Source organism: Solea senegalensis, linkage group LG19, assembly GCF_019176455.1.
Source record: "Solea senegalensis isolate Sse05_10M linkage group LG19, IFAPA_SoseM_1, whole genome shotgun sequence".
In the NCBI taxonomy this organism is placed as follows: domain Eukaryota; kingdom Metazoa; phylum Chordata; class Actinopteri; order Pleuronectiformes; family Soleidae; genus Solea; species Solea senegalensis.
Window position 1 is genome coordinate 20,377,745 of NC_058038.1, and position 27,017 is coordinate 20,404,761.

The 27,017-nt window shown below is 41.3% G+C and overlaps 1 protein-coding gene across 3 annotated transcripts; it reads right to left on the reverse strand.

The window, feature by feature from the left end:
• Positions 1–1,644: 1,644 nt before the first annotated feature.
• On the reverse strand, positions 1,645–25,554 carry ap2a1 (adaptor related protein complex 2 subunit alpha 1). Of its 3 annotated transcripts, XM_044051523.1 has the most exons (22): positions 24,801–25,554; positions 22,496–22,707; positions 20,391–20,584; positions 20,149–20,278; positions 19,274–19,375; positions 17,400–17,659; positions 15,396–15,564; positions 15,159–15,296; positions 14,866–15,048; positions 14,560–14,657; positions 13,930–14,161; positions 12,441–12,629; positions 12,213–12,367; positions 10,917–10,979; positions 8,973–9,038; positions 7,168–7,250; positions 5,022–5,111; positions 4,442–4,565; positions 3,973–4,089; positions 3,242–3,311; positions 2,671–2,805; positions 1,645–2,049 (listed from the first exon to the last, which is right to left on the reverse strand). In XM_044051523.1, exons 1-22 carry the CDS (start codon positions 24,865–24,867, stop codon positions 1,972–1,974), a joined length of 2,955 nt encoding a protein of 984 aa, XP_043907458.1. In that variant the 5' UTR covers positions 24,868–25,554; the 3' UTR covers positions 1,645–1,971. The 3 variants fall into 3 exon arrangements, with proteins under 3 accessions (XP_043907458.1, XP_043907459.1, XP_043907461.1); XM_044051524.1 differs by lacking the exon at positions 10,917–10,979 and having other exon boundaries at positions 24,801–25,553; XM_044051526.1 differs by lacking the exons at positions 8,973–9,038; positions 10,917–10,979 and having other exon boundaries at positions 24,801–25,553.
• Between the last annotated feature and the right edge of the window lie 1,463 nt (positions 25,555–27,017).

Consider the following 27,017-nt stretch of genomic DNA (forward strand, 5'->3'; position numbering starts at 1 on the left):
TTTCTACGGCGACATCATTTCAGTCACTATAACAATGTACTTACTTACTTTACTTTTAGTTTTTGGGACGGCTAAAACAGGTTAAACCTAACCTACACACAATTCTAATGCTGAACCTAAAACCAGGTCTTAACCCCGGCCCAAACACAGTACAGTTACAGTTGTAAGTCATCTTATTTGTGATGTCATTTCCTGCTTAACTGTTTAACAGCAGCAGTTACCAAATATCCAGAAATACAGTTTTTCATAATGACACGTTTGTCACACTCATGTGACCTGGAGCCACTCACCAGGGTCCCAGAGCCAGGGGTCCTGGTCCTGTCATGACATGTGTCCCATGTGTTCTGGATCAATTCTAATATTGTTTAGTTTAGTTTAGAAAGTTAGTGATTAGTTAAACTGACATAAACTTACCACACAAGCAAAGAGAGCAGCGGCTCCGCCGTCACCATGAGCCAAAAACACAGATTTTCTTTAGGGACTTTGGTGCAGGATTGTGAGCAGAAAAAACAATTCAGTTTCCAGTGTAAAAGTTCTCAGAAAAAGAATCAAGCACAGATTAAATAAATTAAATAAATAAAGTGGTTAAATAGCATTTTAGCTCGTGTCCGTGTGGACAGACGTGGTTCATGGTGCACAGGCAGGTTTCACTGTGTCTTAGCTGCTTCCTGTGTGCGTGCGTGTGTGTGTGTGTGTGTGTGGTGATAAACGACAGGAGGCACATGTTGGATATATGACATAGTTTTACTTTCACATTTTCATTACAGAGTAAATTTTAATTCTAACACAGGTATTGGACAGGTTGTTAACACCGATACATGAGGCTGCATTAGCTAGCGGATACTGTGTAGAGACACACACACACACACACACACACACACACACACACTTTCCACTACAAAGTTCAAGGTCCTGTGATTTCCATACAGCCAGAGAATAGTGTAACATGACCATGGATTAGAAATGTCTTTAGACTCTTTATTTAACATTCACACTGTCCTTCATGCTGCCAACATCAGTCAGTACAGAGTGAATTAGTCCTGATGACTAATCAATGATCACAATGATCACAATCATCTCACTGACAGGTCTCAGATCTGATACTGACATCACAGCCTTGAGTATCTGCTCACAGCAGGTGGCATCTGTGTTAGTGAAGCATGTGTGTGACATTTAGGGTTTGAACACATTGTATTGCATTTTTTTCATTTTTCAGGTCATTCATCATCATTGCTGTGGTGTTCGCTCTGAGTCAGCCTTCACTGACCTTCACTGACCCTCGCTGACCCTCGCTGACCTTCGCTGACCCTCATCACAAGCATCGTAAGAGTCAGACACACACACACACACACACGAGATGAAGAGTCAGGACGCCTGTGATCTCGACACCTGAAGTGCATCTTCACTGGGAATGTAGCAGGAGATGCTTCATCAGTGATGAAGAGTGGGCTATCATCATCATCAGTGGCTCCAGCAGAATGACAGCAAGTCACTGAGACCCTGTGTGTGTGTGTGTGTGTGTGTGTGTGTGTGTGTGGGATGGGTGCATATATGGAATGAACAGCTTCTCCCATTACACTTCATGGAATGTTCTACCTACTCAAATTAAATCTCTCTCTCATTCACTCACACTCCTGCCACACACGCACACACACACACAATAGCCACACAGATAAACACCAACAGACACAAGAATGAAGCGTTGTGTTATAAACAAGTAAAAGAATGAACTGGAATCAAAGTCTGGGACAATAATGACAATAATGACAATAATAAGACCGCTGCTGTTTCGCAGCGGCTGCTTTTTCCCTTATGTCGGTTATACCTTTTTTTTACCTAAAGATTTGTGGTTTGTTGGAGGAAGAGAAGTGAGGAGGGCTCAGGGGAGAGAGAGGGAGGGAGGGAGGGACGGAGGGAGAGAGGTCGCTGGTGGGGATGGTGAAGGTTCTGCTCATTGGACAAGACTGGACTCTAGAACTGTTGGGCCAGCAGCTCACACAGACGCTGGGACACTGAGTCCTTGCTGCAGCGCAGAGTCAGACGATACATCTGTGGAAGAATGAACACACACACGTTTCACTTTAGGTCTTACAGGTTTGAGGGTTTGAAGGTTTGAGGGGTTTGAAGGTTTGATGGTTTGAGGCTTTGAAGGTTTGAGGGGGGTTGAGGGGTTGAGGTTTGAGGAGTTTGAGGAGTTTTTGAGGGGTTTGAGGGGTTTGAGGGGTTTGAGGGTTTGAAGGGTTTGAGGGTTTGAGGGGTTTGAAGGTTTGAAGTTTTGAAGGGTTTGAAGGGTTTGAAGGTTTGAGGGGTTTGAAGGTTTGAGGGGGGTTTGAGGGTTTGAGGTTTTTGAGGGGTTTAAGGTTTGGGGGGTTGGGGTTTGAGGGGTTTGAGGGGTTTGAAGGTTTGAGGGGTTTGAAGGTTTGAGGGTTTGGGGTTTGAAGGTTTGGGTTTGAAGGTTTTGGTTTGAAAGGTTTGAGGGGTTTGAAGGTTTGAAGGTTTGAAGGTTTGAAGGTTTTTTGAAGGGTTTGAAGGTTTGAGGGGTTTGAAGGTTTGAAGGTTTGAAGGTTTTTGAAGGGTTTGAAGGTTTGAGGGGTTTGAAGGTTTGAAGGTTTGAAGGTTTGATGGTTTGAAGGTTTGAAGGTTTTGAAGGGTTTGAAGGTTTGAGGGTACCTGTGCCTGAGCGTTAGGCTCCAGTCGTAGCAGACAGCCGACCTGCTGACTCTTGGTCTGAATCACTCCAGCACACACAAAGTTCTCTGGGTTGGGATCAACATTGTCCAGCAGAGCCGTTCCAAGTCCCAGTAGCTGCACACAAATGCATCACAGTGGGCAAAGACAGTAAGAAGACATCAGACACAGTGCTGTTCATTAACCAAGGACACATCAGCACAAAACACCAAAGACATCAATCAAGAGTTTATTTGGAGAAGAAATGATTCTAATAAAAGCAAAACTTTATTCTTGCTCCAGTGACATGATGTCCACTCTGAGTGTTTCACTGTCTAACCTTCAGGTCACATTTGGCTGAAGCTTCCACACACACACACACACACAACAGTGTCGCTTTAATGAGGGAGCCACAGCAGATAATAACTCCAAAACTGTGACATACTGTACTAAACCAGACCAGACCATGAGGTAAACACAGCAAAACACTGGAGTTAACCTGAAGATTAAGATGTACCCAGCTCATTTTACATCGTGTTTGTATTAACACAGAGACAGGTGAACGTGAACATACCTTAGCCTTCAGTACTTCCGTGTCCATGCTGTGGTTGGCCTTGAATATCTTCTGTGCTTCTTGCTGAGGCCTGAGGAAAGATCAGGGAGTTAGATGATTCTCATTCTTTCCATCGCTGATGCACTTGTTTGTTAACAGTCGGTTCTCCTGTGGCTCTCATAGCTGACATCATGATGTAATCTGGAATCTCTGGGTCTCACACACACACACACACAACATCATCTTGAGGTATGAACTCTTGTACAGCACTTCAGACGTCACGTAACACGGTTTCATGTGATGCGTGACATCGTCAGACTGCCGTCACAGGAAGATGCAAGAAACCAACGATACGAACAAATCCTGAAAATGTGGCTGAAATCTCCATAAGTAACAGAGGGAGGAGTTTGGTGTATTTAGTGACAGCACGAGCAGCATCACAGCCCCTGCTGCTGTGTTTCAGTGAAGGAGGACTTAACAAGTCACAGCAGTTTCATACAGCCGTGCAGTGATGGCCCCGCCCACGGTGAGGAGGTACTATATTTTGATGGAATGTGTTGCCCCTCACTTGTTAGCCTGTATGCTAGCCCGTATGCAGGTCCACAGTTGTTCACACATGGATCAGCTGCTGTGTTTTACGTACTCTAAATAACCTAACACTCTCACGTCATGACATGTGTGAAGTCAACTGGTCACAGATCACAGGCAGAGTGGTCGACAGTCTGCAGCTCATACAGTGGCTCTACACTTACTGGCTCAGCTGTTTCCAGCGCTGGAAGAAGTCATGTGAGGCCATCTCAGTTGGCTGGAAGAACTTGTTGATGGTGACGGGCAGCTTCAGAGTCAAGTTCTGCAAAGCTCCTCCATACCTGAACATCATAACACATGGAACCTCTGGTGTATCATGCACGGCACTGTCAAACAGTTGTATGCAGAGTGGAACAGAAGCTGGTGTGTAGTTTGTTAAATGAATGAAGAAGATGGGCTTCGTGTTCACACTGGCACATGTTTCAGGAGTGTTAAGAGATGACATATGATGACAGAGGTTACCTAAGATATACCTGGGGTATCTGAGAGCAATGCTGACATACAAGATACCAAGCTCTGCATAGATGATCTATTTGTGTTTCAACACATTGCAGGAAACAGACTTCTACTCAAATATCAAAAGAACCCCACTGAGTGTGAGGCTCAAACTGTTCACGCTGGTTAGGACCTCACCTGAACTTGATGTTGAGCAGCGGGGCATCAGAGAAGTCAGTCAGACACTCAATGTTGAGGACCTGCTGGATCTGGGCTCCACCCTCCACCAGCGGTTCCACCTGTTTGGTCTGAACATTGAGCTGTGGCCAGGTGTCAAGGACGATGGAGACTTCGTACTTATTTCTTCAGGCTGATCTTTAGGGCATTTGAATATCAGACATTCTCTGATTTGACCATTTATCAGTGTTACGTTTAGCCTAGAACTTGATACACCTGTTCCACTCCCGGCCTCTCCCTTCTGTCTCATCCTCTCCTCTCCTCCCTCTGTCCCCCATTTTTCCTCTCATCCTAACCAGTCGCACATGTTTGAGTCTGGTTCTCCTAGTGCTCGCTCACTGTGTGAGTTGTTGGGTTTCTCTGTTCTCCATAATATTATAAAGGTTTCTGCCTTTCTATGTCCAGTCATTGAGATAATGTATGTAATAATACTAATAATGTACATACATATACGTGTATATATGCACAGACGGATTTCCAACATGAAGCTGATATCATGACGATAAAGAGGCGATGACCTCACTGATGAGTGAAAGGATATGAGACTGCAGCTCTCCAGGACAGCTGACGTTGGTGGTGAAACTGGCGAACTGCACTGACGTCTTGTTACCGTAGAATAAGTACATTCTCCCTGAAACACAGACGCAGAGTAGGGAGATGGGAGAAAGTTCCACAAAGTCCACTATCACTGCAGCCCTCCACCAGTCGGGGCTTTATGGCAGAGTGGCCCCACAGAAGCCTCTCCTCAGTGCAAGACATATGAAAGCCAACAAACACATGAAGGACTCCCACACTATGAGAAATAAGATTCTCTGGTCTGATGAGACCAAGATTGAACTGTTTGGCGTTAATTCTAAGTGGTATGTGTGGAGAAAACCAAGCACTGCTCATCACCTGCCCAATACTATCCCAACAGTGAAACATGGTGGTGGCAGCATCATGCTATGGGGGTGTGTTTCAGCTGCAGGGACAGGATGACTGGTTGCAATTGAAGGAAAGATGAATGAGGCCAAGTACCTGGAGATATCCTGGAAGAAAACCTCTTCCAGAGTGCTCAGGACCTCAGACTGGGCCGAAGGTTCACCTTCCAACAAGACAATGACCCTAAGCACACAGCTAAAATAATGAAGGCGTGGCTTCAGAACAACTCTGTGACCATTCTTGACTGGCCCAACCAGAGCCCTGACCTAAACCAATAGAGCATCTCTGGAGAGACCTGAACATGTCTGTCCACCAAAGTTCACCATCCAACCTGACAGAACTGGAGAAGATCTGTAAGGAAGACTGGCAGAAGATCCTCAAATCCAGGTGTGGAACACTTGTTGCATCATTCTCAAGAAGACTCATGGCTGTACTAGCTCAAAAGGAGCTTCTACTCAATACTGAGCAAAGACTCTGAATACTTATGACCATGTGATATTTCACTTTTTCTGTTTTAATACATTTCTGGGTTTTTTCTGTCAAGATGTGATGCTGAGTGAACATTCATGAGAAATAACATGAACTTTTTGGATTTTAGAAAATAGCTGCAATGAAACAAAGAGTGAAACATTTAAAGGGGTCTGAATACTTTCCACAACCACTGTATATATACACATGTGTGTGTATGTATATATACATATATATACATATATATATGTATATATATATGTATATATACATATATATATACGCACACACACACATACATACATATACATACACACATATATATGTATAATTGTGCTGTAAACGGAACACCCTATAGCACCTCCTATTGATCCTAAACTAAAAAGTCTAAAAAGTCACTCCAGAAGAATATTAATCTGTAATTTCACAAATCACGTTCTCTTACAGTCGCAGCAGGAGAGTTTGTAACAGTTTTCTCTCATGTGATTGGTCACGTGACTGAACACAGATCCCCATCAAACGTGAAGTGAAATCCTGATGTTTCCAGCCTCAGTTTACAGTATAGAACAGTATAAAACAGCTACTTTGCTCGATTATGCATTCAGCCACACGTTTTCACTGATCTTATTAAAAGTGGAGTTTCATCTCTTCATAAGTTTCCATTATAAGCTGTTGTTCGCTGGGTGACACACGTCTTCTCCATTTCTGCATCAGTAAATCTGTGATCCACCTCCTGGTCTGCTTCAAAGAGACGTGAACGCGCACTGATACCAGGATCAGTTAGACCTGACTCGACCAAGCCACGCCTTCTCATCCTGGTTTGACGTTCGCACAACTGACTTAGTCAGGATGACAGGTTAAGATAGCCTGGATATCTTAATTCTACTTTCATACAACAGGCCCCTGGTTTTCACATCGATTGCTGCCCCTCCATGTTTTGACCTCCTCCTCTGTCTCCACGGTTTTTCTGACCTTTCTGATGCTTGTTTTCCATCAGGTTTACATGGTTTTATTTTTCACTTTGGTGAGACACGTTTCTTTTTAGATTAGACGGTCAGACAGATTAGACAGTTAGATTAGACAGTTCACATATTGCCTAAAAAAAACCAACCTAGAGACAGCATGTGGCCACAGACCACGATCATTTATCAACAGTCACACAACAAATACTCACCCATTTACCAAGTAAATGACACAAACCAGGTTACTGAAGGGAACACCCACTTGAGTCCGCCAAACCCCCATGTGTTGATAAATCGTGCTAAGCACCACCCACTTATGCTGTTGAGACAACTCACCCAGATTCTGTCGATATTCTGACTTGATGCCGATCTGAAGCAGCTGATTCTCAAACAGTACGCCGTTGTTCTTGCACACAAACCTAGAAAATGGGGCAATTAATAGTTAGTCACCAAAGAACTGTCACCTTGACAGCCACTCTTCTCTTATAGACATTTGTTTTTCAGCAGGTCTATGATGCTTCGAGTCCACAGCATTTACTCAAGGGACAGTATTAAAACGTTCTCTTTTACTTATAAAAAATAAAATAAAATGCTGTGGTAAACATTTCAAAGTAAACACGACCATTTACTTCCTCAAAGAAAAACAGAATGAAAAGTTTCTGTTTAGTTGGGAAACGCAAAGTCTAAAAAAAGCAATCAAACAATAACAATTAATAATCAACACTCTGATACAATGACCTTGTTATATTTGCACTATAGCGGCTCTGATCTAACATACAATAATATGACTTCTGAAGTAACGTGTAGATCAAATGATTCAAGCATGTGATCAATAATTGAAAGCTACCATTAAACACAAAGAGAACACAGAATAAAGCAGGGCCACTGTCAACGCTAACTGCTTTGGTTTCTGTTTACACTGAGAGTTGTGCAATTCAGACGCAGCACGGTTGCAAGGGGGAGGAGGGGGAGGAGGGGGAGGAACGTCCAGGCAAGGGCGTAGGTTTGGTTACAAAACTGGGGAGGACACTTTAGGTTTGGCCCTAAAAATGCACCTGCACACGCTCTCTCTCTCGTCTGCTATAAACCTTTTATTTTTAGCCAAATTATTATTATTATTATTATTATTATTATTATTATTATTATTGTTGTTATTTTAATTTTTCTGACAAATGTTCTGTGTGGCCCACAAAACACCATCTATTTTCCTTTTGGCCGACCCGCTTCTGAAGTGGGATGAGCCCGTTTCAGAGCATCAAGGCTACGTCTGTACTACTACGTTTGCATTTGAAAATGATGTTTACAGACAAACACGCTCTGTATCTGAGGCTAACACATTTTCACATTTTCAGATGTTTTAAACAGGGATCGTGCATGCTAGTGTCAACACAAAGCTGATTCTCTCTTGTGCAGGTGCTGCATTTCAGAGAACTACTAGTGAGATACAAGAGTGTTGGAAAATAAAAGCAAAAATAAAAGCAGATGTTAATAGTACTTTCGCAGCTGCTTCATCATTTTCAAAGGTGTCTGTCTTTCCAGACTAAAACACAAGTCAGCAGCATAACGTCTGGATTAATGGCTAAAAACATCAGGGTAATGTGGACGGATCGCAGTAGAATTAATCAACAATTATTAATCAATTACTAAATGAATTGTCAACTATTTTGATACGGATTGGTTTGAGTGTTTTTTTTGTTTTTCTTTGCTCCATATAACAAAGAAATGATTAAAATCTATTTATTTTATTGACAAACCAAGACAGTAAGATTCAAGATTGAGGAAACACCAACCGACCAAACAACTAAGCAATTAATCAAGAAAAAGAATCGCCAGATTATTTGACGATGAAAATAATCATTAGTTGCAACCCTGGTGTGGACGGATCACAGTAGAAATGATGAAGAGTTTTCAAGCAGAAACTCTCAACAATGTGGGGTTACTGAGGTTTGAAGTGGTTCTGAATGAAAGCTGAGTATTGAAGTTGAAGTTGAGAGCTGCTTCGTTAACAGATGATGTGACAGGTTAAAACAGGACGACATACGAATAAATATTTGCGTGTTATGTATTACTGTTACAGTCATTAGCTTATTTTAGTCAGCTAGGTAAACACATGATCAAATGTACACATGGGAAAAGCTTACTTGTTAAGAAGTTCGTCTGCCTCAGACAGAGGAGTGGCAGGATCCTCAGAGGGAGGAGCAGAGGAGCTGAGAGACCACAGAACAGCACAGGAATGAAGAGACAGCCCACAGTACAGAGGGAATGATGCAGACAGGCAATACCACAAATGAAAAGGAATGGATAGAGCAGAAATGGAAGATGAAGAGGCCATCCAATCAATACAGTACAGACACAGTATGACAACATTGATTAGTTTAAACAAACAAAGGAGAAAAAGAATGGATAAAAGAATAAAAATGCAGGGGTTGTTAGTAAAAGCAAAATGCACAAAAATGATATAATTGCACAATGAGTAATTTAAATTTAACAAACACTCATCGGGGAAAACGTTCTTTTTGGTTCTGTATTCACAGCACATCAAACAAACAGAAACATGAGAGTTCAGTGCAGACTTCCACTTTGTGATTTCAGCGTTTTTAACCACGCTGGGTGAACACATTGTCCTGCTACGGAAGACGATTAGGGACACACGTCAGAATTCGGAATTCATGCCGTTTTCTTTCTCAATTGTTTTTTTAAATACTCTTCCGTATGCTGCTGTGGTTCTGAACAACACACAAAAAGAAAAGATCAAGTTCTAGAATACAGAGCCAAAATGATGAACTGCACTCTACTTCAGCCAATGTTAACATGTTTCAAAGCACATACAGAGGCTACACATGAAGCTTGAGGCCATGAATAATGTTTGTGTGTGCACACTTGTTTGCAGCCTGAAAGGAAATCAGTTGAATGTTGTTACACGGTCCTGATGCAGTTGAGGAGTATTGTCACCGTTCACAGTGTGTCTTTGTGTGCATTTTAAATATGCACATATACAACTATTGCACTGATGCCACGCCTGAATTGGTTATAAACAAATCCGGTGAAGTACCGGAAGCAAGCAAGACAGGATTAGTGCAGTAGCATCTCCCTACAGTGTTAACACAAGCTACCTGAAGACAGTTGTCTACTTTAACCTGCGTCTGGTGTGTTTAGAGTTACTATTTACAATGATGGACTTAAAATAAACAAACTCATAGGGTAATACAGTAAGCCTTTGCTAGCAACACTTTACATTGCAGTGACAACATGACACTAGTATGGTAGTATAATAATGTTTGGAATATGAAGACATATTACAGTATTACCACCTTGGTATTAGTGTGGTAATAAGGAGATAATAGTACAGTACTATGCTATATCTTTGAGTGTAACTAAACCCCCTCTTCTGCAGCCAAATGCCAAATAAGTGGGCTGAGGGCTGAGTGAGGGAGAGGATAACATTGTGTCGTAGAGCTCCAGGTGTGAAGCCACAGAGATGATACATTTGTCCTCTATGGTGACATGGACGCTGGACATGGACGCTGGACATGGACGGGATCTTAACACTGATTGGTTTTTCAAATCATTCTCTGGAGGCGAAGTTTTTCGACAAATATTCATTTGTTTTACTTGCGCGAATACAGCGAATGACAAAAACATGTTTGTATGTTAACGCGTCACTGGAAACATTTTCATTCACTTTTGTTATACAATTAACATATTGTTACTATTGTGCAATGTAAAGTGTTAGCCCTTTACTTAATGAGGGGAGTCTACTGTTCACACAGATTCCATGTTCACCTGTTTTGAATTCATACCCTGTATCATTATTTTCACACTTCCACACTAGTATGTTAAAGTGTGCTCATCATGTGGTGCCAAACGAGCTGGAGAGCAAGAGGTTTGTGGTAAATCTAAAAATATTAACAGGCAAATGCTGTTATGTACACCTAAATGGGACCATGTACATTAAACTACTCACTCAGTGGCAGTGACATGTTGAAGATATAAAGGTCATAAAACAACAATGTAGCTGTGCCATACTTGATAATATCTTTGTGTCTGTTTTGTGCTAATTCTGTGGTTTACTACTAGGCCCTTACTCCGAGTCACCAGAACCCTCCGTCAATAGGGAATCGGAGGTCTCGGTGGGCTGTTCCAGATCTCTGTCATTGTCCAATCACGGTAGAGGACAGGCGACAGACAAATATTCATATTACACACACACACACACACACACGCACGCACACACACAAAAAATGGAGGGAAGGGAAGGAGAGAAAAAGACAAAAGACAGTCACATATAGAGTAAGAAAAAAGTAAATAAAAAGAAATAGTGTAGCAGACCTGTCAACAATCCTGTCGCCTTGTTTTCTCTAATTTGTCTTTACACTTGAACTTTCAGAATTTTGAGGTTTGAGGACCTTTAAGACTTTCAACTATTTCATTAAGGCTCATCTGTAATTGTTTCTTAAACACATCCAGTGAAGCGCACACGGCCACAGATCGATGCGCCGCAGCCAGAACTTGCTCGATTAATCGAGTATTTATGGAATTAATGGACTCATTGTTGCAGCCCATACGTTAGCGTTATCACTTTGACTTTTTTCCCGCGACTACTACTTGTGCCGTGTTCAAGTTTAACTTTAAACTCGGAATTACGACATGGGAAATGGTGTAGCGGGACATCCAGAACTCGGAGCTTTTAAACATGTAAGAGTTGACAGGTGGAGAACACAGCAGATTTATAAACAGTACTTATTGGAATGGCCAGAAAGGCCAAGTAAACACAAGCACGTACAGAATGTGACATCACTCTCCAATCAAGACATCACGACTGTGCTATAAATATAGATAATATTGGTTTTTAACACATGCCAAAATTGAACCAAATATGAAACCAAATGATATTCCTAATATTGATAGCTTGTTACCTTTAAGAATGTCTCAGGGATGCCAAATGTAATGTTCTGCCATGGATGTTATTGTTATGTTAAACTCTCTCTCTTTGTAAGGGTTTAGCTGAAAGGTTGACAGGTCCGTATCAGACAAAGATAGAGCAAAGACAAACACTCAACAGATGTCTTACAACTAGCTGCATAGTAGACTGACAACACAAACACTCACCACACCACATTTCCATTAACAGTTCACTAAAGGACCACAGTGCATGACTCAGTCAGGGTGCTTGGCTTATTTTAGTCTGAAACCCACCTTCACTCAGTCCAGTATGAGAGTCAACAGCTTGAACAGTCAACTAACAACCAATGACCCGTAATCAGCTTGTGGGTTAGGCTTGACTGCATTATCGTTTCACTTGTTTCCGCTCATACTGGACTTTGGCCTGCAGCAAATTCTAATTCTAATTCTACATTTGCTCGTCTCGATGTGACCTTTACCTTAGGAAGCCGTCGTCGTTCACAGCAGTGGAAGGTGCAGCAGGGCCCGCCTCGGAGAACACATCGACCAATAAGCTGCCAGCACCGGCTGGAGCTGCATTGATGGGAGCGGCCGAGCGAATCCCAAGGAGATCTGCTGACGGTGATGGGGTGGACTGAAAAACAAAGGGAATGTCTTTTTGTCACAGCTGAAACAGAGCACTTGTGTTTTTCACAGAATCTGCTTACAGCATTAGAGGCAGACATGGCTGCTGTATCTGGCCCTCGGTCGCTCCCGCCGTTTAACTCCCCGCCCTCCCTTTTGCTGTCTTCCAGCTCTGTCACAGATATGGCACCAGGACCCTTCTTCTTCTTCAGCTTGGCCAGGATCGATGATTCTCTCTCTGGGAAGGGAGGCATCTCCTCCAGGACAGTGGCCTAAAGGAACAGAGTAGATAGTAGAGATGGGCGCGAAATGGACTGAAAACGTATCCCGATAGTTTCTGGTATTTATCGCGGTAACGACAAAAATCACGATAAATAAACACCAATTCAGCCTACACTTTTTGACTATCACTCCATCACCAAAATAATAATAAAGCAGTGATTTAATGTAATGTGATGGGTCCCAGAGACATTTTTATGAAAAATGAAAGAATTGACCATACACAATTACTAATCAGATATTCAACATACACATAAGAACTGTAGAAGAATGTTTATATTACTCTGATTCACTTAAAATGAAACTTATCTTAATTGTTCTCTTCTGTTCAGTCATGATTATTAACTGCAGGCGAGCGTGGAAAATAAGTGAGACTAGCAAAATGGACAGAGACGATCAAATCGATTTAGTCACTTGTGTTTGACGCCGGGATGGACACGAGCGTCTTATCAATGAATTGAGAAAATAACCAACAGCCAAACTGATTATTTAGCTACTGCCTGCACTATTTTCTAAAGTGCAGAGAAAGAATCAACCTTTAGGCTCATGAAGATTCTTGCTGTCGTTTCCTAATCGTTTACCGCTTACTGAGGTTAGTTCTGCCAGAACTTAGAATAGAATGCCTTTATTGTCATTATACAAGTTGTACAACGAGATTTACTTGACTTCACCTTGAAAGTGCATACAGCTAACAACGAAGAACAATAACAACAACAACAACAACAACCAGTGTATGGGTCAAGGACATTAAAAAGAAAAAGTGACCCTAGTTAACGTGAGGTGGGTTTTCAGTTGCAGCGTACTACATTAAAAGGATATACAGCCATCAAATTCTTATTGCACAATATGAAATAGCAGGTCTGTAGCAGGGTTTAAATATAAAAAGTGCATTTCTATGAGACGTGACCCATAGCAGGGTATAAAAAATAATAAATAAGACTATTTCCACAGTATGAAGTGTATTTTTTTTTTTTTTTTTTAACAGTATAAGAAATATAGAAATATAAATATCACAGTGTGAGATATGATTTTAGCAGCATATAGAATATAAATATCACAGAGTGAAATGTAATTTTGCAGTATATAAAAATAGAAATATAAACATTTACACAGTATGAAAGTGATTTTAGCAGGGTACCATTTAAAAATACAGATATTGCACAGTTGGAATGTAATTTAAGCAGGATAAAAATCTGTATATACAATATAAGTAGTGCACAGTATATAAGTATTGCATAGTGTGGAGTAAATTATTAAATAAATAAGCATTTCAGCATGAAATGTAGAACTTACCAGGACATCGGTGCTGGCAATGGAAGAGAGCTTCAGATACTCGACAGCACGCTGCTGCAGCTCCACGTCTGAGTTGCGGATCTGGCTGTCACAGCGCAGCACTTCTTGGATGGTAGCCTTGGTCTCTGGGAACAGGTTGATGAACTTGATGTAGGCCGACAGCAGCAGGGCGCGAGTCGGCACGGAACACAGATGGAACTTGGAGTGGAGAAGGTTGAACTGAACCAAAGGGCTGCAGGGCAGGACCAACATATCTATTATTTATCTTATCAATAGTCAACACAAGCTAACTACACATTAGACATCTTCCAGAGTTGAAGGATCAGTGTGCACACCACACTACATGTCTTTAGAGTCATAAGGAGTTCTTACTACTTTAGTGTCTCTTCAAAAACACACACGTCAGGCTGATTTAAGCTTGACTTATTGTCTACATTTATGGACGCAGTGTGTTTCAGCTCATCTAATCAGTGTGTTTACTGACTGTGATGTACTGTGATGTGACGGGTGGTCATGTCGTTGCAAACGTCACACTTGGCGAGAGCAGGGATTATTTTTGACTGTCATGGCGACGGAGAACCTGATCCCTGCGTGTGCCAATTAGGGGCAGTTAGCCACGACTTGACATACCTGGAGCGTGGATCGCCAGCAATGAGGTTACCAAACTCTCCCAAAATGTAGCCTCCAACCTTCACCATGTTCTCGTGGCAGGCCGGAGCCTGCAAGGCCTGGAAGACAAAGAACAGTTAGAACAGTGATGTAGACACTGTATAATGGTTGACTGGTTTACACCGGAGTTGCACAATAAAGAATAACTTTCAGTTGTAATTTGACTGTTAATGAAGAATAACTGTTGTATAACAGTTTGATATCCACCCTTTGACTCTCAGCTTTCATTGCATGGCTTTCTCTCATCTTCCTTTCATACAGCATTACCTCAAAGACCGTCTTTGCTGCGTAGCCCTGCACATCGTCTCGGTTGATGACGATCTGAATAACGCGATACCACACCTCTTCGCTGACATAGTCACCAGCGATGCGGATAAGATTGAGAATAGTGTCCACATACCAGGAGTAATCGACGGCATATTTCTCTGCAAGGATGGCCACTTTTAGCACCTGGAGGAAGACGACACAACAACATTTCTTGATCATTGTTCTGTGACATTTCAGGAGAAATATGACCAGTTACAGAAAATGATCCATAGAACAAAACCTCTGACACCCACCATCTCCTCTCTGATGGAATAGTCTGCAGTCTCCAGGTAGCTGAGCATCTCGGCAACGATCTGCTTGGCATTACTGCGATCACACATGGCATACAGCAGATCAGCTGCCCTCTGTCTAACACTCACATCCCTCTCAGTCTGCGGAGACAAAAGCAAGACATTCAGTGTGTGTCAACTGTCCCGTACGCCTCATGTCCTTAGGAAGTACTAGATGTTCATGTGGAAGAGAGACACCACCTTGAGGGCGTTGATGACAGTCTCGATGTGCGTCTTGACAGCTTCATGGGAAAACTCCGAGCTGGCCAGAGTACACATGCTCTCCAGAGCCAGGTAGCGCAGGTTAGTCTCTCTGTGCTGCAGGAACTGGCCCAGTTGGTTACAGGCTCGCACCAGCAGGTTCGGTTCACTGAAAAACATAAAGCAAACTCGCACCATCACATCCTGGGACGTTCTGATTTGTTGGACCAAACATATGGTCCAGCAGTTCTCTTGATCGAGGCACCGACCTGACTTATGTTTCCTCTTCTTCCAACGACCTCTCAGTAAAAGTCAATTCAAAACTGTTAATGCTCTGCAGTCTTGACGTCTCAAAGTCGCTTTGAGACAACAGTTTCACCGTTCCTCCATTTAACCAACTCTATCCAATATCAAACCAAAAAAAAAACACGAGAGAACCTTGGGCCAGAAACCCAGCTCTGATTTCTCAAACATGTTTCTACAGTTTTCCCTCTTGAGACATCATCAGCGGGATTTAGAGCAGTATTTCCCAATTACTCATTTTAATTTGATTTGTATTTTTAAGGTCAAAATTCAAGTCTCAATTTCACTTTTATGTCATGATAACTCGTTTAATATTTGAATTCCATTGAATTTCGATTGTCTACATGGTGTCATGAGTGATATCAGGTCCATTATGTATTTGCAGTGTACCACACTGACTGAGGCCTCATTGTCAAACTTAAATGTACTCCATGTGCCTGCGTTCCCTTTACTGCCGTCTCAATCATTTTTACTGTTTATTTTCCACTACCTTATTCATCCATGACATTTGTTTCACCTTTAATTAGCAAGAAAGTCAAAGCACTTAAGAGCTTTACACATTCAATCTGATCCACTTCATTCAGCTGAACGACGGCCCTTTCTATGTCTCCTTTTTTTCACATGTAGTCAAGCACGTAGACTTGCCCAGTCCAATCATCTGTCACCAGGCAGAGAAGCTCACTCCACTGTCTACCGTGTTCCAAAAGTCAACACAATGCTTCCCACTTCTGTTACAAGGCTGCTCCACCCAGTTTTTTAACTGATGTAGTTTCCTCATTAATAAGCCTCTGCTCGACGTGCATCAAGGACACCACTAAAACTCCACTGGATCCTTAATTCAGTTCAACTGTTTCATTCAAAAATAGAACAGTTCTTGGTACAAACCAGTGACGACCTCTCAATAGAGGGCACTAGGGCGCCGCCCCACCTGTCTCACATGAAGAGGAAGATAGGAATCACATCAAATAACATGAACATTAAATCAATGAGCCATACATTATATGGAGCTTGTGATCTGCTTTTACATGTAGTTGAAAGACAGACTGACTGACTGACTGACTGACTCACATCAGCTGCTTTTTAAAAAATAAATATATAACTATAAAAAATAGTTGAATAGAAAGGGAGGAGAGGAGAGAAAGTGAGAGGTCGAAAAACTGTGTGGCTTCACTCTATGTTTGACCCATGTAGGTACTTGTGTACTTACGGCAATTATTTTTTTATTAATAGACAATTATTTTTAAGCCACAACTTAGTCCCAAAATTAGAAAAGCAATAATAAATTTAAAAAAATCCAGCAAACTAAACATGAACTTATTCCCCAGTGCTAATGTGAACCACATTATTGTCCAAATAGTAATTCATGAAAGTTTCATTTCATCCTACAGTAACAATCAGGTAGATAAAATGTAAACTGGCAACGCTGCAGTCTTATCTAAAAATGATATGAAAGTCATCAGGTGTTCTAAGGACACACTTTTTCTAATGTGTCAAAAGCCTTACCCTCGTTCAATTAAAAAAAAACAAATAAGGAAAGAAATCACAGTATAAATACGCATTAATGTACTGTACATGTCCAACCAAACACATCATATTACAGTAACATACAATAACACCTTCATTTCAAGTTCTGTTGGACATGTGAACACATTTAAGTGACTTTAAATTACTATGACATCACGGTGTGTGGGCTGGGCTCACCTGTCATAGTGGATGATAAGTGAGATCGCCTCAAACAAGATTGCATTCTTGGCATTGGAGTGCTGGACCTTTTTGGATTTAGGTGGTTCCTGGGCCTTGTTGAGGATGGTCTCCAGACACTCGACCAGGCGACCCTTGACAGCACCATCTTCTGGTGGAGGGTAGCACTGCAGCAGGCGCAGCAGCTTGCATGAGAGCCATGGCGCAGGCACAAAGTAGTAGGTGTAATCCTGCAGGTCGGTGGAGGCTGATGACACAATCTAGACAAACAGAATGTTTTCCTTTAGTTTCATTGCAATCATTAAAGCGGAATCTATTTGCTCTCAGCTGTGTGTTGCTTATGCACAAGCTCACACACTGGATGACTTTCATAGGATTGCTGTGCATCCCACACTACACTACATGCAGTTATGTGATTGACTGGGAGTCTTTGCAGTGACTCTGAATTCACACATAATAATTTTTTTTATTTCAAACTACGTCAAATTTCTAATCTTAAAAAAGCTGTTTGAGTTCAGTAAATACAGCCTAGAAGCACATCAGGCAGGACCATACTACCTGCCCAGGGGGTGTACTGTTACAGATGCAGCATGTGTGTACACTGTGATCACGTGACTTCAAGTAAGGGACAAAGAACAGTTAACAGTTAACACTTGAAAAGTCGAGCTCTGTGGTTGGCTCTGAACTGGACTCTATCCAGCAGGTTTCCTGATAAACTCAAACCGTCTCCACACCCTCAGAGCAACTTCAGTTACAGAGGCCGGACTGAAGGCTGCAGAAAGACGTTCCTTTCAGCTGCCACCAGATCTTAAATGCTCTTAAATAACAACTGGATTTTCACACACCAGATTTGATTGTTCTTGAGTATTTAATATTATTGTATTTATTAGTGCAATTTTAATATCCAGTACTTTTGGCACTAATTAAAAAAAAATGTTTGATGTGAATGTACTTACAAAATAAATGTTATTTCCTGTGAGGGATTAAGGAAGTATCTATCTAATCTGAAGTAATTGCCACATGGTCCGAGGTGATCTAAGCACAGCTTCACTTTAAATACATTTTGAAATGCCCTCTAGATCCAATAGAAAAGACAGTGAAGTTGTTTTGCTGTTAATTCATTTGAAGGAATAGTGTCTCATATAATAGCTGTGTGTTATAAAGTGCTACAGTATATTTCCATGTACAGTCTTTTTGCTTGAACTGATGAAAAACTTTGGTTTTTTTGTTAAAATTGAATGAATAAGTGTTTAAAAAACTTTCACACAGTTACAATAATTCTTTACTCCACTGTTGTAATTTTATAGGTTGTGACGCTGCATTTGCCTTACATCGTCTTTTACACTGATTTATTACTCTAGAACTACCATACACACAGATTTTTTTCTTTGCAACCAATCGATGGTTGAATAGTACAAAGTACAAATTCAGTCCAACAACGTGTAATATTGGTGACTACAGGCCTAACTTGTGTGTGCTGTGAGGACACTCACGATAATGCCACGTCTCCTCACTCTTGCATGAACCATCAGAAAAATAATTCACTCTAAACCTGCATTAATCCTTTCCCAAAACCTTACCCAAAGACCTTTGCACATCGATAAGCACTGAAAGAAATTCAGTGAAATTTACTGAAAAATCACTTTTAGGGACCAGAAAAAACCGGTGGAGTCACTGATCAAATAAAAAATATGAAGGTGCAAGAAGAAGAAGTGAGTGAACTTCACAGCTTCAGGACGTCTGTCAGATATTGATTTTTTATTAAAGTCACATTGTCAGTGCAAAGGCCTTCACTGTACCTCTCATGTAAACCTAACTGTTAACTGAACAATGAACACACAAAAAGACTCACGCACACTTATGTCCACACTTACCCTGCTGAGTCGGGAAACAGCCAAGGAAACGCAGGTCTTGAACTCATCGGGATTCTTTTGGCTCAGACATGTGATGAGAGAGATAGCTGCTGTCACCACACCCTGGGGAACACACACACACACACACACACACACACACACACACACACACACACACACACACACACACACACACACACACACACACACACACACACACACACACACACACACACACACACAAATTCATTTTATTTACCACAGCCCTGTAGAGACCAGTGCTGTAGCTGATTCTAATAATTGTAAGAGTGAAAATGTATTAGTTACACAGTCACTCTCTATGATTTGATTGAACCAATTTGAAACCCTTCTAAAATCACATAAACACATATTACAAAGCTGCATAATATACACCACCATTTCTAAATAGAAGCAACATGTCCTGACATTTCTGTGAGAAATGGATAAAGGAAAAAAAAAAACATCAGATGATTTTTAGAAAGTCATTCTACTGCAACTCCCTTAGGTTTTAATGTTTTTAAATATCCATGTGTAATTATTGGATTATACACAGATAGTCCTACATATTGATTTCATGTCAGAAAGCCCAGTGAAGTGTAAACAGTGCTGTGCTGTCGGCTCAGTACTCGTGACAGAGTGAACAAACTAACTATATCAGTGTGTGTGTGATTTTCAGAGGGCTATAAAACATTGAGGTAGAATGTATGCATCTATAATTGGCAACAGAGTAACGTGGACAAAAAACCTATAGTTCATCATTCTCAACTCGCCGAGCAGATCACACGGTCCGCGTCTACGTCCGCGCATTGACTTTGTACGTGAACGCAGCATTAGGGTGCCCCCTCCAGCTGACGGTGTCTGGACTGAGCTCTCACCATGTGTTGATCGTTGAGCAGGTGCACCACGCGTGACGTCCACTCGCCCATCAGAACCAAGTCAGGGGAGGTCTTGTAAAGCCTCAGAAGGCAGAGGGCAGCCGACTGTTTCACACTGTCCATCGTGTCGCTGCATTGCATCACAGTCACATGACATTCCAGTGACATTATTTTGGCGTTATCATTCACAGAAACATTAATAAAACATAAGCATGACTCTCAAAAGTAGAGGTCAGACTCACCCAGCAACCAGGATCCGTGGGATCTCGCTCGCAAAGGCCTCGGCCATCTCACGGCTACCAACGTTTGCAATACAGTGAAGTGCCAGACACATGAAGGTGGGGTTGCGGCTGGACAGGTCATTCTTGATGGCGTTGTTGATCAGTCGGATCAGTTCACTGTTGCTGTTTACCAGCACTGAGATGAACAGGTAGCCCTAAAGTAGACAGTAGAGGAAGTCATTTAAAGATGAAAATAAGGTGGGCATTACAAAAAATAGATCATATATTGTTGATGATAATACCTGTATACAGTAGTTTTACAGTGTATTAATATTTAGCAGCAGTCCACGAGGTTTTAAATAAAGCCACCAACTGTACGGTCTCATATTAGCCGACACACATCAGCACATGGATTTGTCTGACATGCATCAATACAACACATAATGACAGATGGTATCATTTTATTTTGATAGTCAATTGACTCTCTACTAGTACTCAACAGGTAGTTAGTACTGTATCAGATAATAATCAGTTAACACTTCTTTATATCGACTTGATTTGCTATTGACTTTGGTTTGGTGTGACTTATTGGACTGTATGACTGAAGTCTGAGGAAACATGCTGGTTATCAATATGACAACGCTCTCCCACACAGAGCGGGCTTTATCAGAGACTAGGATGGAATGGTCTGCCTGCAGTGCCTATCTCAAGCCCAGGGTGACCAATACAACCGCACTGGCTGACCCAGCTGCTTGAACCAAGCCGGTGGCCAGCATGAGGAGGAGGTGCCAGGTATTGTTGTGGCCCCCGTTTGTTCATTTAATAAATTGTTGAATTGCCAACATGTCTTGTTTCTTCAATCATCACCAAACAAGAGTCAATAGCAGAATAAGCCGCTTGGCATTGCCAGATATTTGGTAAGTTTTTACTCGAAAATGTTGACAGTATTTTCCACATGCTGCACTATAATTGATCTTTAATTATTTTTGATGTGTTATAATACTTACTTTTTATTTATTTGAGAACCTTGACCTCTGAGTTACATTTGTAGTAGGTGTAATTATTCTTACCTTATTATTTTCTTTCTAAAAGAACAAACAAAAACACACCACGTCCGTGTATTACAAGTAAAAGTTCATTTGGTTCCCTGAATCTAACCCGGAAATGATTATGTTCTCAAATGTATTGTTTGGTTTGTTTGTTTTCAATGGAGCAAAGAAACCTCTGTAACAGGTTGATAAGAACCTAGTAGAAAAGGTTCAAAGGTCATTCTTTTCATGGCATCTCCAACCACAATTATGTCTATGAACTTACGTTCTCTTTTAGTTGAGCTGTGTTTCAGACTCAAAACAAGGGAATTCAGGTGGTGCCTGGTCTTTGCTTTTACTGGGTCAACTGAAAATAACCATGGAGTCAAACTTTTGAAGAGTACATTTGGTTAACTAAATTCAAATGATCACAGGCAGTGTCCACTCTTAAAGAAGCTCATCACAGAAGAAGCTCATCCGTTTCTGCTGTTTTTGCTGGTACAGCATTTAACTCTGACAACACTGAGATCCTGACTCAGTCAAAATGTGCTTACTCAACACTTCCTGGTGCTGAAAAGCCCCAGAAAGGACCAGCAATAAGTGTCTGCTTTAACTTTTACTGCATTAAACTATGTTAAACTTCAAACACATTGCATTGAGAAAGAAGGTCCGGCAGTCTTTCAATTAGAGATTAAATGGCATATATAAACGATATACACAACAACATATAAATACTAGCTGATATGGATTTAAACAGCATTTTTTTCCTTGGTCAAACGACTGCAATGCACACTGGATTTTGTTGGCTGTGGCTCCAACTGGTAACGGCAAACATGCTAAATTCTTCTTCCTCTGTTTCATTTCTGGCAGTGATGCAAATCACAGAATCATTTCCGTTGCAAATTTCCCTTAAAACACACTTTCTTCTTCCAGCCTAGTCCAGTGGCCCCAGTATAGTACAAACAACAACAACAAGGCAGATCAGAGGGTCACGTGTTCGAATCCACGTCAGGGTCAGAATTCTTGGGCAACGAGTGTATCTATTACAAACACAGCCTCTGTTAATATCAATGGTATAACAAGCAGGGAGAGACGTACTATTTGTTTCTCTGTGTACTTGTTGGAGCTCAGCAGGTTGACAGCCTCCATGTGTCCAAAGTCGATGTCATGGCCAAGCAGGAAGATGAAGAGCAACTTGCAGACGTACTTCTTCTTGCTGTAGCCATCCAGAGCCTTGTCACCTTTAAACTTGGAGCGTATGTTGGCCAGCTCTTTATTGATCCGTTTGATCTCAGCTTCCTTGCTCTTACCTAAGAAGAGAAAATAAAAGTAACACAACATGGTCAGTGTTTAAAATATGGATATTTTGGAAAAGACTAAAGTTATATCATGATATACTGTATGTCGTTATCGTATTATCGCCCAGCCCTAGTATCAGTACTGTTTGCAAAGGAATAATTCACGTTTGGTTTATCACTGTAGATAAATTGATAACATTATTTTGAAACGCTGACGAGTTTCCAAGCATAATATTGCGGCATCTTCGCCTGACTCTGTTCGCAAAGTTTAATGCCAAGTTCATTTTTATACATGTCGTCGTGTGCGTGAAAGCAAAGCACGGTTTATATATGAGGCCCCATGTAATATGGAGGACAGGAGAATCTGAAGCAGAATGTATAGGTTTTTAAACGGAAATGAAACTCAAACAGATTCTAAAGTTCAGTTATTCAAGACTGTAGGATCAACAAGGTTTGACATCACCAATGTAGCTCTTTATAATGAAGAAAAATTTTTTATTTCTTCCAACTCTCTCTCTCACATATATAAAACATCTGTCCCATATACAGTAAGAGTGGAAACACCATATAATGGATGTGTAGGGCATGACCAGGACCAGGGGTCTGACGAGTATCTCATGAGCTACCAAGAGCTGCCAGTCCCTTTGTGAGTAGCTCACAAAAGGTTTCAATAAAGAAACATTCCCCACTTACATTTTTATCTGATCAAACTCAGAGGTATCCCGCCCCTTCTAACACTAAATTATTAATTGCCATTTAGTTGCCAAACAGTTGTGCTGCTGTCAGCTTTATCTTTATTTTAATTAAAACTGATCCTATATTTTTAACTTTTAAAATTAGAGGAACATTAATAAACAAATGAATTAAAAAAACAGGTTTATTTATGTGTATGTGTATATATATGTATACACACACACACATATATATAAATATACATATATACACACACACATATGTGTGTGTGTGTGTGTAGGAAGAAGCCCTACCCCCATTCTTCACCGTTGCAAACCCCAATAAGATAAAATAAATACAAAAAAGAAAACTACACCAACCAAGCTATTAAGAAAACAGAACAAAATGAACAAGTGCCATTAACATCTGTGAGACTTACATTCTCCTTTTTCCTTTCCTTACTTTTGTACATTTTTTTATGTTGTATTATATCCATACTTTGTTTAATCATTCACAATTCCATACACAACCGTTCCACAAAGCCACCCCACAAATGGAAAACAGTGACATGTGGGCAGATCATAACAAAATGACACTTGATGAGTGTGTGTGCGTCAAATCAAAGTTCAGACATTTAAATGACACCTCTCTCGTTGACTCCATGCAGTGCCAGTCATCGCACTAAATTAAATAGAAATACCCAGTATCCATTATACATACAGCTGTACATGTGGATACTCTTGTGAAGTGACACAGTGACAAGTGGGCAGATAATAACTAATAATAATAATAATAAATGAAAAGTGAAAAAGACAAACTGTGGGCTGGGGTAGCTCAGTGGTTAAGACCAGCACACCGTGGCAGGTTGCATTCAATTCCCTTGTAAGTCGCTTTGGATAAATGTAATGTAATGTAACGTTGGTGTATTTTTGAATGCATTGTTCTGTCAGACGTAAATTCTCAATGCTAATTCGTTTTCGTGTTTTTGCCAAAGTTTAAAATTATTATTACATTATGGCGTAAATCAACTGGACACTGGGTAACTGAACAGTGTTCGTGGAGGTTAACGCAGATGTATCTGTCAACCATGTTGCAGCTTCTGCTTCTTCTCTTACCTTTGTCTTTTCTTGTTGTCTTCATAACAATCATGTATTCATCGCATACGAATCTGTGCCTCAGTCTCAGTGCTTATATTTTACATTCACTACGGCAATGGAAATGAATGATGAAATAGGAATGACTTCAGCTGGACTGAGACAGGTGAGTTCACTTAGACTAACGCGACAGTCAACACTCAAAAACATCACAGTGCTAAAAACATTAACGTGACAGGTGACATAAATAGCAGGTATGTGTAATCGCCTACTACTCCTTCACACACACACACACACAGGAATGACCTGTCACAAATTTGCAGGAATAATTCAACTTACAGTTTCTGATGTCTGAGATGAAAACCGCTAATCCACGCATTCCATCTCCTTTGGACACCGCCGGCATGTTTGCTGCTTTCTGAACTCACTCCGGCCTTATCCGTGAAAACGACGACCTGCCGCTGCACTGAGTGGTAGACGAATCACTTGACGTTCGGCTGCAGTCCGGGTCTTAACGGTTCAGCTGTATTTTGTGAAGGTGGCTCGCGAGATTAGCGGGACGTCGGTGGATCAAGCAGAAGCAGCAGCGGCGGGATAAGTGAACGTTATCCCTGCTAACGGGCTCGTTTCCGCTGCCTGTGGCAAAGCTAACGTTAGTTCATTCAATCCCTATCAGGTTGGGACGGATGCGTTGCACACGACACTGACAGCGTCTGGCTGAGGTAAAAACCGCGATATGTTAGGATGTCTCTCTGGTGGATGCGCTCGTGTACGTTAATAGAAATAACGCCCAGGAATTTAACGTTGACTTACTATGAGTCACGCAAGGTAGAGCTAGCTCAACAGCTAGCTAGCTGGCTAGCTGGCTAGCAATAACGTTCAAATGCTGGGATACATCACCGGTTAACCGGAATAACGCGATAGACAGTCGTAACGATCGGGTAGCGATAGGAAATACGCGTCTTTCCCTATTTCTCACGCACTTAAGGCGTTAAATAAGACGTCGTGTATTATTGATGTCCGCTCTAATTCTCCAGCCTCCTCTCCACGGCTCTGCTCAGGCTCGTGACAGCACAGCCTGACGTGGACGCGCACGCTCGTTTCCTCCGAGTGGTCAGGCGGGCACGGCGGACTGCCATGTTGTTGTAACCCGAGTATGAAGCAGCTGCAGCTTAGTCGTCAACAATAACCGGTATCAACGAGCTGGTTATCAATTAACCTTGATATGATGTGGTTCTTAATTAGAGAATAAACAATACTATTCTACATAATAGCTAGTTTTATAATGTAACTAAATCAGTTGTGTTTGAATAAAGTATTGATTTACAATTGACACAATTATATCGAGAAAATAGAAAATTCATGAGGATATACTGCATTAGTGGGGATTAGGTAAACTGGACACTCTAAATTGACCATAGGAGTGAGTGTGAGCGTGAATGGTTGTTTGTCTGTGTGTGTGTGTGTGTGGCCCTGCGATGGACTGGTGAACTGTCCAGGGTGTGACCCCGCCTATCGCCCGATGTAGCTGAGCTTGGCACAGCACAGATTGGCACCCCCCGCGACCCTCTGGTGGAGGATAAAGCGGTAGTTGATGACTGACTGACTGACTGACTGACAACCATTCACTCACACATTCACAGCTATGGTCAATTTAGAGTGACCAAATGACCTAATCCCCACAGTGCATGTCTTTGGACTGTGGGAGGAAACCGGACAAACCACACATACTCAGCACAAATAGACAAATACCTGCTTGACTGATATACTCACACACACAAGATATCTGTTATTGCAAGGAAACCTTTAAATGAAATGTTTTCATTATTAAACAATACTTAATTCTCAGTAATAATAAGGTAAAACAGGAAGATATGTTTGCACAGATCCATATTCTTGTGCTTCAGCTGAGAAGATCACAGTGTATTTTATATACATAACAAGATCATATATTGTGCTTCAAATGATGTCTTCATGTTATGGGTTTCATTTAAATCTTGCATTATAAATAAGAATGTTGTAAGTGTGCATTACACAATGTATTATTGTCATTATTATTATCATTATTGTGCAGAACAGGAGACTTGTTGTTTGTATTTGTTCAGTAGTTCCTCCATGAGCACAGACTCCTCTCACACAGTCACTGGAGACCAGGGTTGTGGTCCCTAAATACACCAGACCCCTGTTAAATACTGAGGTTTTATTTGAGAATTGGTGATGGCAGCGTGACACTGAAGCGTCTACACATGCTTCAAACCCTGAACTCAAATTCCTTTGTACCACTGCTTGAAAAAACTCACATGACATATGACGTCTGAAGCAGGAACTGGTTCGCGGTCCAATCAGGTGATTGACTGGCGTTGATGCTGGTGAGTGAGTGAGTGTTAGTCAAAAGTGGAGAAGTGAGCAAAAAAGGAACCGGCTCAATCCCAACACTTTAAAAAATGCATAATCCCACATAATCGCCCCCTGCCAGAGTTACACACCTATGCCATATTTTCTCAGCACTCTCTCCTCAATAACACAACACAGTCTTTTATAGAAATACAACATAAT

Excerpts from the sequence above, each read along its gene's own strand:
- ap2a1 (XM_044051523.1), bottom strand. The coding sequence starts at position 24,867 with ATGCCGGCGGTGTCCAAAGGAGATGGAATGCGTGGATTAGCGGTTTTC. Across the intron at positions 12,630-13,929 it reads TTGCCAGCACCGATGTCCTG|GCCACTGTCCTGGAGGAGAT; the intron begins GTAAGTTCTACA and ends CTGTTCCTTTAG. Across the intron at positions 4,566-5,021 it reads TCCTGGAGAGCTGCAGTCTC|AGCTCAATGTTCAGACCAAA; the intron begins ATATCCTTTCAC and ends ACACCTGGCCAC.